This window comes from Cottoperca gobio, chromosome 24, assembly GCF_900634415.1.
Source record: "Cottoperca gobio chromosome 24, fCotGob3.1, whole genome shotgun sequence".
Lineage (NCBI taxonomy): Eukaryota > Metazoa > Chordata > Actinopteri > Perciformes > Bovichtidae > Cottoperca > Cottoperca gobio.
Window position 1 is genome coordinate 22368745 of NC_041378.1, and position 16326 is coordinate 22385070.

Sequence of the window (16326 nt, forward strand, 5' to 3'; positions counted from 1 at the left end):
CACGCGCTAGCCTCGTTGACATCATAGGCGCTCTGCTGCTGATGTGACGTTATATATTTTCATAGCATCATGTTGCTAGCCGACTAACATTTGCACACCTTGATAAGATATAAACAGACCGTTTTATTTTGTTTATCCTTCAACTTTAAAACGTGTCAAAATATATAAACTAGGTTATGTCTCAACGGAAAATTGTAACATTTGCGTCAAGCTTATATTACAAGTCGTTATTGTGTTATTAGCCAGTGAAGGCTATAACGGTGACATGCTAATTAGAATTGGCTAACGTGCTAGCAGTGAGCGTGCCCAGTGTCAACCTTTTTTTCGGAACTAATATAATTTACGTCAAGAGGCTCGAGTCATGTCGTTGGCATCCTGAGATTCATTACATGTAGTCATGAAAGCAGCACTCAGTAAGTAACTGACGTTAACGCTAGTTCTAAACGGCTGCGGAGTGTGGAGAAATGAACACGCCGTTCGGGAGGACCGGGCTTATAGGGCTTGCTGTCGGAGCTACAGCCGGTTGTGGCTTGATTGCCATCCTAATTTATAGGGAGATCAGTAGGAGAAGAACCCAGAGATTGGTACTGGAAACCCGGCCAGGTTCCCGGCCGTTTGACGAGGCGGATGAAGCCGTGCTGCTGCGGGAGACGCTGGATGCTCAGGGTGGGTTGGCTCTGCTCTGCTCTGCCTGGCACTGACGCAGCTTGTCAAAACGATGTTTGTGTGTGACAGCGATGCTTGGTTCCAAATGCGTGATACATTCTTTCAAAAGTACTTTTTAATGGGATGTAAGAACATCTCTCTTCAGTGATAATGAGTCATCTGTGCCACATGGCAACTTCATTGCATGTGGAACGTTAGAGGTATTTCCCCCTAAATGCATTGCAGTTAGGGCCGACCACAAGTGACAGCCATCACTGTTTGAGTTAGAGATTGAGTAACTTGCATCTCATTGGTAATAAAAAGGACATTTCATATCACATGCTATGATTTTGTTTGTTTTGAAGCTTTTAAATTGGCCTTTTTGGAATTACGATTTCACAGTTTTCTGGCCAGTGAATGACAAATAAGCCTGACTATACCAACATTTTAAATGATGCCTCATCTCTGTAGTTAAAAACACTGAAATCCCTTAAACATTAACACTAACCTTGAACGTGGCAGGAAGTTGGCCCACAAGGCTGCAGCCCAATGTCACTCTTTCAAGGACGTCTGTGCTACCTTTCCTTGCCTGCCGCCACCGAAACCTGGATACGCAGGTTTGGCGAGTATGCTCGCTTGGAGAGAAGGGTTAGGGATTGGGGTACACTTAACTAAATTGAAAATCCAAACCCACATCTAACGTGTTCTGTCTCCCCGTCTCCTCCTCCAGAGGTGGAGGCCGAGCAGCAGGCTCTGGCAGCTGTGGAGGCGGTCGTTCAGGGCCTGTCCCCAGAGCAGCAGCTGGAGGTCAGGAACCAGCTGGACCAGGTGCTGACCTGCGTGGCTTCACTGCGCTCAGAGGTGGCTGATCTGAGGGGCGGCCTGCAGGACATCGCCGTACAGATTATCCAGGATGTCAAGTGAGTCACAGTGGTGAAGTGAGGTATCTGCCCTACTCATCCTTTGTATGATACCGAATAGTATATCTTTGGCAGGGATATCATAACTGAATCATATTGTGTGGACAAACACGGTTCACATCCACAATATTTAACTTGTGACTTATGATTTCTGATGGTTTTGGAATGTTTCAGGCTATATCACTGGGGAATGTGTTATTTCTTTTGTATTTGAATATTTCAATCAAGTTTTCTCCTGGGTTACACTTCACAGATATCTCTGATTTAAAAAAATGACACACTGCAGCATTGTCAAAAATGAATACATACACACATTAGAATCACACGGTTCTAAAGGAAGGAAATGCCAATACTTGATTTTAAATTGAAGAGAGCTCTTGGAAAAAAGCTTTAAAAAATAGTTTCTACTAACTGATGACATAAATAAGAGACACTTAATAAATAAATAGTTCACATGTGATACATGACATACTAACATCATCTCATTAATACTTAGAGATCACTTATTGTTTGTCTCTGTTGTACTTTCACAAGGTCGGCTCTATCACTGTGTTCATAAATATTAATAAGATCAACGAAGGTCTCTGGAAAACTTCCATCTTTGCAAAAAGATTCTGCGGAAGTTTGTGTCGCATGCAACTTGAGCCAGCAGGTGAATGCAGCATAACATAATTATTGTGCTCTCGTCCAAATAACAGTAACTGTACAGCGCGCATGCAAAGGTCAGTCAGACTATTTGCTCACATTTTAAATATCGCAGATGATTCTCCTCGGGCTCTTATATCGTTAGTCTGTCCCATCATGACAACAGTTACCAAGGATTGACCTGAACCTGCTCAAATGAGGTATACATATTAGGTTAACTCTACATTGATATTAAATTGTATGAGGCAGACCCTTTTTTACCAAGTTCTAATGGAACGTCCACACTTTATTGAAACAAACCTACATTTGAACTTACACAAAGTTGTACACATGTAAGGCTGCAACTATAACTAAGAAGGAGAACCAGAGTGGCTGCCCACATGGAGGGTGTTGGTGGTGTTAGACTGATGTGAACGTGTGTTCCTCCTCCCCCACATTCAGAAAGGGAGTGGAGGACAGTCAGCGGGTACGTCGGCGGCGCCATTACGTCCACAGGGAGCGCACCGACTCCACCGGCTCCAGCTCCATCTACTTCACTGCCAGTCAGGGCATGGCCAGCACGTATGAGACCAGTGAAGCAGGGTATGTCATGTGTTGGTGTTGTTAAAAAAACTCACTTATCTTTTGTGATTTGGCTTAGGGTTTCTATTCTTGTGGCACCATCACACATCTTGTAATGTGTATATGATTGGTGAGCAGTACTTGTTTTTAAAGCTGCATTAATTCATGGTTTGTCTAATATACCTCCTGTTTCATAGTCATTTGATCCATTGTCCCTTTAAATATATTGATCATTGCATCTTAAAAGTGTTGATCCTTTTTGTTTTTGTTAGTGTCTTTGGTTTGTGTGGGGCAGATCAAACATCATCTGCCTCCCTTATAAAGCGTAAAGCGGCCTGGAGTAATGGCCTGTGAGTCAAGTAGTAATCTAACACCGTGCAGCAAGCTTCACCAGCTAATTCCTGTTCATTTAAAAATAATTACAGACCGTTAAAGTGTGGTTAATACTAAGTAACTGAGTGAGTTTGAACTTTACTTGACACCAGCTTGTGTCCTTCACATTGTGAACACAGACACTACTTCCTAACGAGGAATACATCTCTGTAATAACTGTTCTGGGGATTATCCAGAGTAACAGTGACACTGATTCTGGAAAGTGATGTTGCTGTTTGTAAAAGTAATCTATCGACAAAGTGTTCACCACACAACACATTTCATTCACCTCATTTTGACTGGGACAGATATCTCAAAACCTGAGCAAAGAAAAGGATCTGCAGAAAGATCCCACGGGAGGGAGAAGAGGAAATGTGTTTTTTCTTATTGGGGTGAACTGACCCTTGTACAGAAAACTGAAAGCAGAAGTAATCATAAATCAATATCATGTGATCATGTGGTTACATTAAATCACCAAATAACACGAGGTATGTCCCAGGTACTCGACGGCCTACGCTGAGTCAGACTACACGGATCGTGACACAGACAGAGAGGGTGAGCGGGAGCCTGAGCAGGAGTCTGAGGAAGAGGAGGAAGAGGAGGACGAGGACAAGAGCTGTGCCACTGTCCTCACCCTCCGCCAGGAAGACTCCCAGGAAGAAGAAGTGGAGGAGAGAGGGCTGGAGGAGGAGGAGGAGGAGGAGGAAGATGAGGGGAGGCTGCAGTTGGTGACTGAAGTTCCCAGTGGGGAGCTGGCTCTCCTCCTGGCTCAGAGCGACATCCTCCACACAGGAGACGCCAGGTTAAAGGCAGAGGGCTTTCACCTGCTGCTAGACAACAGAGCAGAGGTAAGGGACAGGACTCGCTGAGCACAAGATGTAAACTAGTGCAACAACAAACGCAACCTCTCACGTGTGCATATGAAACTGCTGATTATAAGAAAGCATTACGATAAAACTTAGAAGATACTGATTTTAGAAGTCTGAGATTCTGAGCAATGGATTAATCAATGATAGTTGAAAGATCCTAACAGCTGCTGGTTACAATGCCACTGACTGGGGTTCTCATTCTGTGGCCGCAGTATGGAGACAGCAGGGAGTTTCTATGGCGACTGGCTCGGGCTTACAGTGATATGTACGAGTCGACTGAGGACAAACAAGAGAAGAAGACCTACGCACAACAAGGTAATGGACACAAACGCACACATCCTGATCTAATGATGAGTACATTTAGTCTTGACTCAAGCAGAGTATTAAATCAAAGAAAAACAAAAGTAGAAGGAACCTAAATAAAAAATATGTTTCATTTTTGCAAAAACCTAATATGAGAAAAAATGAATTAAGAACACCTTTTGGAAGTGCTATTAGGGCAATTGTAGTTTTTGTCATTGAGCTGCGTGTGCTGGTGTTGCAGGGCGAGAGGAGGCAGAGTTGGCCCTGAAGAAGAACGGCCTGAATGCCGAGTGTCACAAAAGGTAAGATGGTGAACCTACACCCAACATTGTGTTACATATCGCTGCCACTGGTCACCATTCGGTTGTATTTTGATGTCACAATTATGTTTTTGGCTCCAGGTTTGCTGTGCTGACAGGACTGACCTCCCAGCATGAGAGCATGCATAGCAAACTAAAGAGCAGCCACATATTAAAGGTAACACATTTTGGCTTTTAAGCTCAGTTCTTGTTTCAAGTACAGTTTGGGTTTACTTTAATCTTTCATGACTGAGGTTTTTTCTGCACTCAGGAGCATCTGGACCGGGCACTCGCCCTCACAGATGATGACCCCATGTGTTTCTACCTGCTTGGCAGATGGTGCTATGAGGTGAGAGAAGGGATCCCACATACATCCAGCTGTCAACACTGTGAACTTAAGGCCACATTGTGTGTGTGTGTGTGTGTGTGTGTGTGTGTGTGTGTGTTGTGTGTGTGTGATATTTGTAAATATGCAATACCGTGATGTACTGGTTTTCCACATGGTGCACTTCGGTACTTTGCGCCATTGTTGACCAAGGTGATAGAGTAGACTGCTCTGCCAGACTCTGGATAGAAACCAACAGGAATCTTATTGTATTACTCATTTTGTGTGTGTGTGTAGGTTGCCACTCTGGACTGGTTGGAGAAAAAGGCTGCTGCTGCCCTCTACCAGAGCCCCCCCACCTGCACACTGCATGACGCGCTCGAGAACTTCCTCAAGGTACCAGAGAGATTTCTGCTGCTTCACTCTTTGCATTCTAAACATTTGCTCCATATATAGTCTATCCTATGAAAAGCCAGTTGAGGCGAACAAATCATTCTCCACCGCTTTGTTTATTGCTGTTGGTGTGTCAAGCTTTCTCGTTAGCAAACATTGTGTAACTACAACGCTCTCCAACAATGTCTGTGACTTTGTGTCTGTACTCTTGGAGGCAAGCGACATACACAGAGGGAAACTTTATTAACTCTTTGTCCAACCACTGCATGTCTTTTTCTTTCTCAGGTTGTGTTGGCTACAGAGCTTCCAGGGACATTTTGCCTTTTATTTGAATAACTACATATATTTGTTATTTTTGACATCAATTACTTTTTTCTTTTCTTCCAGGCAGAGGAGCTCAGTCCAGGTTTCTCCAAGACAGTGAGACTTTACATCGCACAGGTAAACAGTCCCACCCACTGATCCCACAGGGTCTTGTAATGACAACGTGACAGAGAGCCATGTTGAGTTCTCAGAGATTTGAACTTAACAGTGGAGTGTTGACCATTTGGACTCAACTGAACCAGTTTGTATCCAGACTAGTTCCACTTCTTCTTGGAGTCATCAGTCGGTCAATTCTGAACACAGAAATCCAACACACTGCTGGTCTCAGTGCGACTTACCCTTTCAGTTCCAGTAAATGTTTAGAATTCCACTGAGAAATCATCGTAAAACTTCAGCTCTCGCCTCCTAATCATCACATTCAGACATTAAGTCAGTATCAAACATAGGCCAGGTGATTATTGTCTGTATCCATGGAGATGGTGTAAACAGGAACTGCTTGTAGTTAGGGTTAGCACTGTTTACAAGTATAGGCTAACAAGACAGGGCCAAGGTGAAGCCCACACCGAAGTCACTGACATTAATTTCCTGTTTGTATGACTCAAAGCATGATGGGAACTGTTGTTCAAAACCCAACATCTTCATCAGAAATAGGAATAAGAAAAAAGGAAAACAAGGGGAGGGACAAAATCCATGGATATTAGCTCCTTATGTTTTCCACCATCAATAAACTTTTTGACTTTACGAAGGCTCTAAATGTCCTGATAACACGGTTGTTGTATCTCTGGAGCACTGACTACAATCGTAGAATCAAAGAAATCTATGCTTTCTTTGAAAACCTCTTGGACATAAAGCAAAAAGAGTGAGAACTGAGGAAAAACGGGAGAGAGGGTTTAAAGCAGGGGTGTCAAACATCCGTCCTGCGGGCCAAAACCGGCCCACCAGAGGGTCCAATCCGGCCCGTGGGATGATTTTGCAAAGTGCAAAAATGTGTTGTTTTGATCATAAAGTAAAATCTTTATTGTACCTGTGACTAAATGTTTTGTGCCTTTGTACACACTGTGATCTGTAAGTTGTAACACACATGTGTAAATGATGAACTAAAGCATAATATTGTTGAAATTGCACCTTTTTTTCTTAAGAAATGTCGGGTTGTTCATAATGTTTTGTAAAAAGATAGTTCATTAAATGTGAACATTTTCAGAATGTACTTTTTTGTACTAAAACAAAGGGAAACATGTTGCGTTGTTATTTACAGGTTATTATGCTGTGATGTTACTGGTCCGGCCCACTTGAGATTAAATTGGGCTGCATGTGGCCCCTGAACTAAAATGAGTTTGACAGCCCTGCTCTAAACAGTTAAAGATGTCGGACCAACAGTGTGTTGTGATAACCCCGATCATCATGTTGTTTCTGTTAGTGCCACAAGGAGCTGGGGAACATCTCTGAGGCCACAAACTGGACTGAGCTGGCTCTGAAGATGACCACAAACTCTAATTATGTAAGCATTCTTCACCCATCAATCTATTTCAATATTTCTGTTTATAACTTTGATTATTGAAAGTTGTGTAGAGCTCAAGCAAACAAATCGTGAATCTTTCTCAGATGTGTCATGGAGCTACGTAAGAATTGAATGAGAATTTAGATTCAAGACTAAGTGCACGATGTTTGTTTTTCTTTATTTCTTAGGATGAAACGTCTAAACTGGAGGCTCAGCTTCAAATCTTAACTGACAGTAAAATATGAAAAACAAATTTGTGCATCAGCAGACGCAGCCACTCAGACGATGGCACTGATTGGTTTGTCAGGCCGCCGATCCGTGGTCATCCAATCAGATTTGCACCACATATGACACACCAAGTTTCTTTCCCTTCATTGGTGTATACCGTCATACTGTCACTGTGAAATGATATGGAGTTTATTAATGTATATTTATTTTCTTTAATATGGCTTGAGTCAATATCACTATAAATAATATATTGTAATGTTTATGGTATCTTTAATGTTTTTTTAATTTGTTTGCCTTTTAACTGATAAAACACAAGTAGGTTTTGTTTTTAGCGTCATTCTTAATTCAGTCGGCATATTTAAAGGAGCAGTACACCACAGGACAAACATTTGGTCACATCCCTCTTGTGGTATCCAGTCATGCACATAGTTTTATTTGTCAGAACAATCTCAGACAGATTTTTTTGGAAGAGATGACCAAAACCTGCTCGCACAGGGTCAGGATGCCACATTTGAAAAATATTTCAGAGAAGAGATGTTTCCCCCACAATGCAACATGTGTGGACATTTATCACCGCACTGACACCTGGAAACAGCCTGTAGTCGTTTGATCAGGGATGTTTTGGAGCTTTAAGGGAAAAGGGACTTTGGGAATCATCAAATACATCTAATGAACATTTGTCTTTGTGGACTAAGTTTTTGAATTGTAAGCCCTTTTTAATTTATAATATTTCTGCTAGGTCCCTCTCATTTGCCCTTTGCCACGTTTGTTTTGTGGAGCTGAGCGACGCCTCTCATGTAGGTCGATGTAGTCATACCACTGTAGTACTGTGATCAGAATATCATTCGCTTAAAATAGATAATGTAGCCTTCTAAGTAAAATGATAAAGTGCATGGAGTGTTCCTTTTGGTTGTGACTGAAAGGTATCCTAATATTTTTGTACCTTAAATTTTCCTGAGTATCGGCTGCCTTTGAACTTTGTGTGCGTTTACATTCCTGTTATTTTCTGAAGTGAAAGTTAAACAGCATTGTTCGACTATTACTTTGATCTAACATCATTTTAATGGCACTGTTTTCAATTTGTTTTGTTGAGGTTAATTTTGCAGTTGCTGTGAAAAAAATTGATGTTTAATTTCCTCTTTTGATCCCGCAATGAAAAGTTAATATGCATCGATGCGACACAGATAACATTGAATAAAATTCTTTTTGTATTCAAGTCTTTAGTAGTTTAATGTGTTATTATGTCGATGCTAACAGACGAGACAAGTCACTGTATGGTAAAACTAATTTAATTTACAAACAAGGCACATACCTTTAGTGGTGGAGCTTTGAGAATAACAGCTTTGTAGGAATACTTTATTTACAAAATGTTTCAACTGTATTCTCAGAAACCACGTCGCCATCAGACACCACTCAACAAACTTAAAGACTCAAACTTACATTTTTACAAAATTATTTTTTGACCACTCCATAGCTGGAACTTCAGAGGCGCAAAGCATTCAACAAACTAATTATAACTTAGTATCTCATAATTACGTAACGAGACCTCGGGCATGTTGGGATATCATATTTTCCAATGACAATGGATCTTGTAATTATGAGATCCTATTCTTTCTTTGCTTGACTGAAATGTGCTTTATGAAAGAACCATGTTCATCTTGCTGTTGCACCACTGAGCTCCAGATGTGCAGCCTGGACCATCTTATCCACTCAATCAGCGTCAAACCAAATCGTTTACCCATCAGGCTGAGGCTTTGTGTGAAGGAGGTAGTATGGGTGAAGATCGCACGCACGCACACAACACTTTAGTCCAAGAATGAGTCAACAGGTGTGACTAACATTTAGCACCTCTCCACCAGCTCAGTCCTTGGCATCACCCACTCCATCAGGGTTAATGGCAAACATGGCTTCAGCCTCCGGCAGGCAGGGGGAGTCGTAGATTTTACAGATCCTCGTCTCTCCTCTGCCTTTCCTCAGGTACAGACTGCAAAGACAAGAGCACTTTTAAATCGTAGTGTCATCTTAGAACAATGAAACCATGGTGTCATCAAGCTGAAGCTGTGACCTTTGAGTGTACCCTTCTATACCAAGCTCTATTAAAGATGCATTGAAATGATCCAACCACCCACTGCGTCCCTCACCGTGTGGTGGAGGCATGAGCCAGAATGTTGCCTCCAATTGGTTTCTTGGGATCTGCAGAAAACATGGCTGCTCCATCCACCTGCGCTACCACCTGGTTGGTTATCACCACGGCAACGCCAAACTGTTGCAAAGTAGAATTGAGGCAGACAAAAATACTCATGTAACAGAGACCTCAGGGTTAAAATGCATCACGTATCTGCTCTGTAGCTTCAGTACGAGTCCTTTACATCGGTCGCTGATGAAAACTGAGAAATAGTCAGGAGGGCCATGAAAAGAATGTCTAAAATAAAATTAAATGTGGAAATATAAAGTCAAATTAACTAAATATAATCATTTACACTTTTGTTTTAAATATATCTATATAGATATATATATCTATATAGATATATATTTCAACATATACAGTATGTTCTCATTCTTTTTTTGTGTCACTCCTATGACTCCATACTTCACAGTATGTGATATCACCACACAACCAGGACTCCCAGACTGCAGGAGGCCTCCGAACACCTACACACAGCTGCCTACCTCGTCTGCCAGCCTGAGCAGCATGCGGAGGAAGCGGCCCAGGTGTCCCTGTCGGGCCGACAGCTCACCTCGGCCTATGTAGTCTGTTCTGTACAGAGCTGTGGCGCTGTCCACTATCAGCAGAGCATACCTGAGACAGACAGAGTGTGATTTAGCTGCTGGGACACATAATGACTAGTCGGGACTATCAGACAGCGGTTGCATAAACCTAGAATCTCAGCAAGTGTCTTTATTAAGACAGGTCTCTCCTGCCACTTGCATTAAGAGGCTTTATTTATTTATTTAATAGGAAGAAATAAGTAAATATTTAAACTGTTGCCATGATTAGAAAGTGCTGCCTCATTTTCTTTATATTCCATCGTCTTTGTGTTGTTTATCTGCCCAGGTGCTGTCTTTGTTCTAATATTTGTTGCCACGATTTTGTACAAGATGTTGTAGAATGTCCTTAACTACCAATAGATCTGAGGGCAGCTGAAGAATGACGATACATTGATTATCATGTGGGAGGCCTTTCACATCCCTAACAACATCTCAGATGGCAGGAGAGGCCCAGCAGGTCTGCAGGATTCAAATCAACAGCCATCAATAAAAGAAGGTAGAACAGTATCATGTGTAACGTAGTCTTGTAGTCAAACTTGGCAGAACTAGAATCATATCGTGGAGGATTGACTAAATGTATGAAAGCTTAAGAGTACTCTCTGTGTACTGTTTATATCCATTTGCACACTTTTGATGCAGTTATGTCGGGCTGCACCATCTGAGAAGAATATGCATTAACATTGTTGAATATTGCCATAATGATATAACTTGCCAAAAATAAACAGATATTGTACAATCGAGTGTCCTCAGTTCTGCTGCGTTGTTCTGTATACTGCTGAAATACAACTGAACACAAAAGGCACGAATAAAAGAATAATAAGTGCAATTTTAATGTTCAGTTTTCTACGGTTATTCTTTCAACTAACTCGTAAAAAAAAACTTGTGCAGTCGCAAAGACGTCTTTCACACTGTTTATCGCAAAAAAGGGAGAAAACTATATCATTTGCAGCCCCAAGAACAAATCCACAGTGTAAACATCTTTACACACAACAGCACGTCAGGACAAGTTAATACTGTGTAGTCCGAACATTTGGTGCCGACTGACCTGGACTCAGCCATCATGGCAGACGCTTGGTACAGCAGCTGGGTCTGATGGTCTGTGTTGAAGGCTCGAGCGTAGGCCACGTTGTCCAGAACGTCACTGCCTACCAGCCCATACCTGATGCAGAGAGACAATCAACATCCACTGTTCCTTCTGATGCACAGGCAGGATGGCAGTACATTAAATGGCCAACATTGACACAATAAAAGGACAGTTGTACACATTTGAATATGTCTTTCCACCCAAACTGTCAGATTGTCTGTTTCATACGACCCCAGCCCTTTCCCTTCCGACTCACCTCTCAGCTACAGCGAGGAGTCTCTCTGGTCTGAAGGTTCCCTCTGTGTCAATGTACATAGCTTTACCTTCTCCCCCCCCCTGATCAATGGGCAGCTGTGGACAGAGAAGATCTACTGAGTGGAGCAACAAGTCATTTACAATTCACAGCACTCACTAATATCCAGTCCCTCTCTCTACCTGACAGGTGACAGCGAGTGTGTGGCACAGCTGTGTCTTCCCCGTCCGAAACTCTCCAAACATCTCTGTGATGGAGCCCGTCTCTATCCCACCTGCAGGAGAAACAAGTCGAATGAAACCCGTTTGTAATGACTAAGTTCCCATCATGAGCATGGAGCACTGATGGTGGATGTTTCTCCACATAACTAAACACCGACAGTCAGGGTGAAGTTCTGGATGATATACAAGATGTACGAACCCTGCAGGAGTTTGTCGAGCTCCTTGGAGCCTGTAGAGATCTGGATGATCTCAGCTCTCCTCTGGTGGAACTCAGTAGCTGTGGTGAAACCCATGGGCACAAGTTTGGCTGCTTCAGCCTGAGAAGGAAGGAAAGTAAATACTGTACATTTCATGTGGCTAACAAAAAACTAACAACGTGAGAAGTAGAGCTAAACAGATGACGTGGTCGGGTCAAAAAGTCGGCCGATATAATCATTGCATGTGTTGGCTCATAAGTAACAGGGATGGCTCAATACCACTGTTTCATATCCGATACTGCAACCCTGAGTATCTGCTGATCCCGATCCCATACAGTCCGTTCTCTCCCTTAAACAACTAAGATGTTAGAAGACATTTGTATGGCCGCACTTTGATTCCCCTCGCCATCTTAAAAACACCATGCTGTGAAACTAATATTTTATTATATTTTACTCTCCTAAAGGAAGAAATGCATAGTCCACAACATGACTCAGATATGTGATATAGTTGCTTTCTTTTATTTACACTTTTCTAAAAACACACAGAACTTTTTGCAGCATTTTTGATTCGTCAGCACCATTCAAACTTTTGTGAAAAAGTTTAATTCTAGTATTTAGAACAAAGAAATTATAATTCCAGTGTAAAATACTGGATCTAACTCGATGTAGCCTCCACCTCAATGACAGATGATTTACGCTAATGCAGGGGTCGGGAACCTTTTTGGCTGGGAGAGCCATAAAAGCCAAATATTTTTTTATGCATTTCCTTGAGAGCCATATATTTAATAAAATTGAATGCAACTTTATGCGTGCATTTTTAAGAATAACACATCTCAGGTGCTCTTTTATTAAATAAACTAAACGCTTACGTTATTTATCTCATTTATGTGCACATTTCTGTGTCTACTGCACGGGTGTCAAACTCAAGGCAATTATATCCGGCCCGCGAGAAAATATCATTTCTCTATCATAACTGGCCCGCCGGTTTTGGTAATTAAATCAATGCATGGCACAACCACGGGAAAATACATATTTGAGGAAGTATCCAAGTGTGTGTGCCCCGAGACAAACTGACGGGACTGACGACAGACTGCGATGTGATGAAAAGAGCGGATTAGTGCAGGATGCGGGAGAAGATGCAGCGGGAGAACTGTGCAGGTGAGCTGACGGTGTATCACTGCATCACACACCAGGAAGCGCTGTGTAGTAAAGCTCTGGAGATGGAACATGTAATAAGCACCGTAACACAGACAGGAAACTTTATAAGAGTCAATGTAAGTCTTTTCCTGAGGAGATACATTCTGAACATGGCGGTGCGATGGCTCAGTCGAGGGAAAGTGCTGAATAGATTTTTCGAGTTGCGTGAGGAAATCTGGCCGTTTTTGGAAGCAAAGGGAAACGCACCACAGATCTCTGGGACAATGTGAGCTGGCCTGTTGGTGCGACATAACGAAGCATCTCACTGTTAAACCTGCAGCTTCAGGGCCGTGTGATCACGGACATGTATGATGCAGTGAGAGCTTTATAAGCCGAGCTGCCTGTGGGAGACTCTGATGCAGAAGGAAACTATGGTCACTACGTGTTTCCAAACACTGACAAACATCTCCACCGCTGTGTTCCCGACAGCATTCTGCTGATCAACTGAGCGTATTTGCCGACTTTGCAGCTCAGAAATGAAAATGTAACTGCTCAGCAATCCGTTTGCAGTTGACTTAAATATGCTCCATATCTTTTTGCACTTTATGTGTATCCTGTTCAATAAATGTGGACCGTGTTTGGCCCTCGACGTAGTCCCAGTTTTTAATGTTGGCCCTCCCTGTGATTGAGTTTGACCCCCCCCCGGTCTACTGCTTGCTTTGTGCAGTTTCTCCTCTGCTCGGTTTCGCGAAGGGCGGGGCAGAGACAGAGTGGAGGAAAGGAGAGAAGTAAAAACTAAAATCCGCTGCTAAATGTTTTACTTTAAAATGACACAGTATAATTATTTATTACTAAAAATGTCAGCGAGCCATATTGTGTCATCGAAAGAGCCATAGGTTCCCGACCCCTGCGCTAATGGATCGTATCAGATTAAACTTTCCCCCGCCGTTATCCCATCCGGTGATTTTGCCAAGTATTGGACCGATACAGACACTGAATATCTGATCAGTGCATCCCTGATAAGTTAAAGTAAGTATCCGCATATAAATATAGAAAATATGTTTGAGGTCATTTAGAAACAGAGTGTCTCTTATAATTTGGCCATAACATTTACACTCTGATTTTCAGAAGCTCCTCAATAAAATATGTTTGTTTGCAATATGAGAGTACTGCCAAGTGGAAATCTATTATCTGTAGGTTTTATTTCTATATTTCTTGTTGTACATGTTCACAGAGACACAGCAGCAGTAGTGAATCTTCTAAAGCATTATAATGTAGCTCGTGTGAGAACCCACATTTACATGGGACCTTCCGAATCCTCTAACCAAGAGAAGTGAGCATAACAAGAAAACATTTGGTGAGAAGCACAAATTATTGGAGGTGTTAAATATGATGGTGTGGTGTCTGCAAACCTCAACAACAACAATTCGAATCAAGCATCGGATCATGAAGCATGATTCTAAAATAGCATGGCCAGTTACTCACATTTATTTGCTGGATGCTTTTGGAGCAATGACAGCTACATTATTGCAAATTCTGCACGGAATAGAATAATGCCACTCTTTTACAGAAAGCTTATGAACACGTGTCTAAAATAGAAAAATAAAGCACAACAAATATCAAACATCTACAAGTTCATTTACGTCCTCACAAGAACGGCACGGAGGTTCGATGCTACATCTGGACAGTCCAGTCACAACTCATGAATGATTCTGAGACACTGTTTCTTACTAGAATTTTGTCAGCTTTGGCCTCACTGATGCCTTTGATGTTAAGCAGCTCCTTCTTGGGTGTGTAGGCCACTGCCTCGATGGTGTGGAAACCTGAGTCTCCCAGCTTCTTGATGTCACTGGCACTGATTCCACATTGCTGCATGCAGAGACATAGAACAAGAGACAGCCCAGCATAAATTCACGGGGAGAGAGGAAACTGCAAAAACATTGTTGGGTTTTAAGAACAGTCTTGCTATTGGCCTTAAAGTAAAGTGGATACATTTCAAATGAGGTGAAGCAAGGACAGTCTTTAAATCACACATGAGAGCATTACAGGTAGAGCTGGCAATGTTTGGCCCCTGGTTCAGGAGAGGCAGCAGCTTCATGGCTGCAGAGCGACAGCGAGTTGGAATAAAGAAGCGTCGCCTGTTCTCTCAGAGTGAACTAGTAATGATTATAACACTTTATCAGTCCGGCCTAGTCAGATTGCTGTTATAACATTGAGGTAAAAGTGACACAGAAGCTTATTTAGACATGAGACTGACATGTACCATTGCACACAAAACATTTATATAATGAAGTGCATGTCACAGTTGTATTAAACATAAGTGTGAAATCCAGCACACTTCCCCAACAGGACACATGCTCCCCCGAAACAAGAGCACACTCAGACAGAAAATGGGAGATCACATTTGTACGGAGCGCAGTCAAATTCAGTGTGTGTTCAGGATTCATACCTCCAGTCTGCTCAGAGGCTGTGGCCCGAAGCTTTCTTCCGCCTCTACCTCCGTCTCCACCCTGTCCTCGCTTCTCATAGCCATGGTGTGAGTGTGAAAACCTGGGCAGCAGAGAGGAAGGGGAGAGCTGAGTGAGCTCCGTGGCTGTGTGACGGGGAATGAGCGTGATGTCTCGACTACAGGGAGTCCGTCTGGTTGTCATAATTCTTCCCTGCTCTTAAAGACAGGTGCCTTTATTTGGTTGGTTCACCTCTTCGTATAATGTAAAGTATTTAGTCGTCGTCAACTTAGAAATATCAACGTGATGTTATTAAATGTAGCTTAAGTACGTGATAGTGAGTTCGTCACAGAGCACTTTCCAACATGTAAACACACTGGAGCAGTGTTCAGACTAACATCAGCACATTCGGCATAATTATACTCACCTTTGCTAATAACTAAACGTACCCAGTGAAATAAATAAAAGCCCAACGGTTAGCTTCACAAGCTATTGTTCTGAAACAGCTAAGTCTCAGTGGCATTTTAAACAAATGTACTGTTAGCTTATTAGCATTAGCACTTTTTTGCATCAATTCTCTGCATTTAACCTAAACCAGCTGCCAATGATGCGCTATTGAAGACAGTGGCCCAGAGATAGTGACACGTTTAATACAATACTTATGTCGTACCTATGTTTTCAAATCATTCATTATAGAAGCCAACATTTTGTGATATAGCTGCAGGATTAACCTACCTGCTGCTTTCTGGTTTCCCTCAAACTCGACTGTTTGTTAGTCAAAAGCTCCCGCGCAGGAAGTATTAATATTACGTAATGACGTTACGTTATACGTGAAG

The 16326-nt window shown here is 42.2% G+C and overlaps 2 protein-coding genes across 2 annotated transcripts; one reads left to right on the forward strand and one right to left on the reverse strand.

Moving 5' to 3' along the window:
* rmdn3 (regulator of microtubule dynamics 3) lies at positions 1 to 8153 on the forward strand. Its single transcript, XM_029463013.1, has 12 exons — positions 1 to 666; positions 1376 to 1565; positions 2652 to 2792; positions 3643 to 3991; positions 4225 to 4327; positions 4557 to 4617; positions 4717 to 4792; positions 4886 to 4963; positions 5237 to 5335; positions 5720 to 5773; positions 7074 to 7154; positions 7343 to 8153. The coding sequence occupies exons 1-12, from the start codon at positions 465 to 467 to the stop codon at positions 7397 to 7399; spliced, it is 1491 nt and encodes a 496-aa protein (XP_029318873.1). The 5' UTR covers positions 1 to 464; the 3' UTR covers positions 7400 to 8153.
* A 12-nt stretch (positions 8154 to 8165) lies between these two features.
* rad51 (RAD51 recombinase) lies at positions 8166 to 16326 on the reverse strand. The gene is made up of 10 exons (XM_029425166.1): positions 16226 to 16326; positions 15493 to 15593; positions 14775 to 14912; positions 11909 to 12026; positions 11671 to 11762; positions 11492 to 11586; positions 11197 to 11310; positions 10053 to 10182; positions 9524 to 9645; positions 8166 to 9366 (listed from the first exon to the last, which is right to left on the reverse strand). The coding sequence occupies exons 2-10, from the start codon at positions 15574 to 15576 to the stop codon at positions 9243 to 9245; spliced, it is 1017 nt and encodes a 338-aa protein (XP_029281026.1). The 5' UTR covers positions 15577 to 15593; positions 16226 to 16326; the 3' UTR covers positions 8166 to 9242.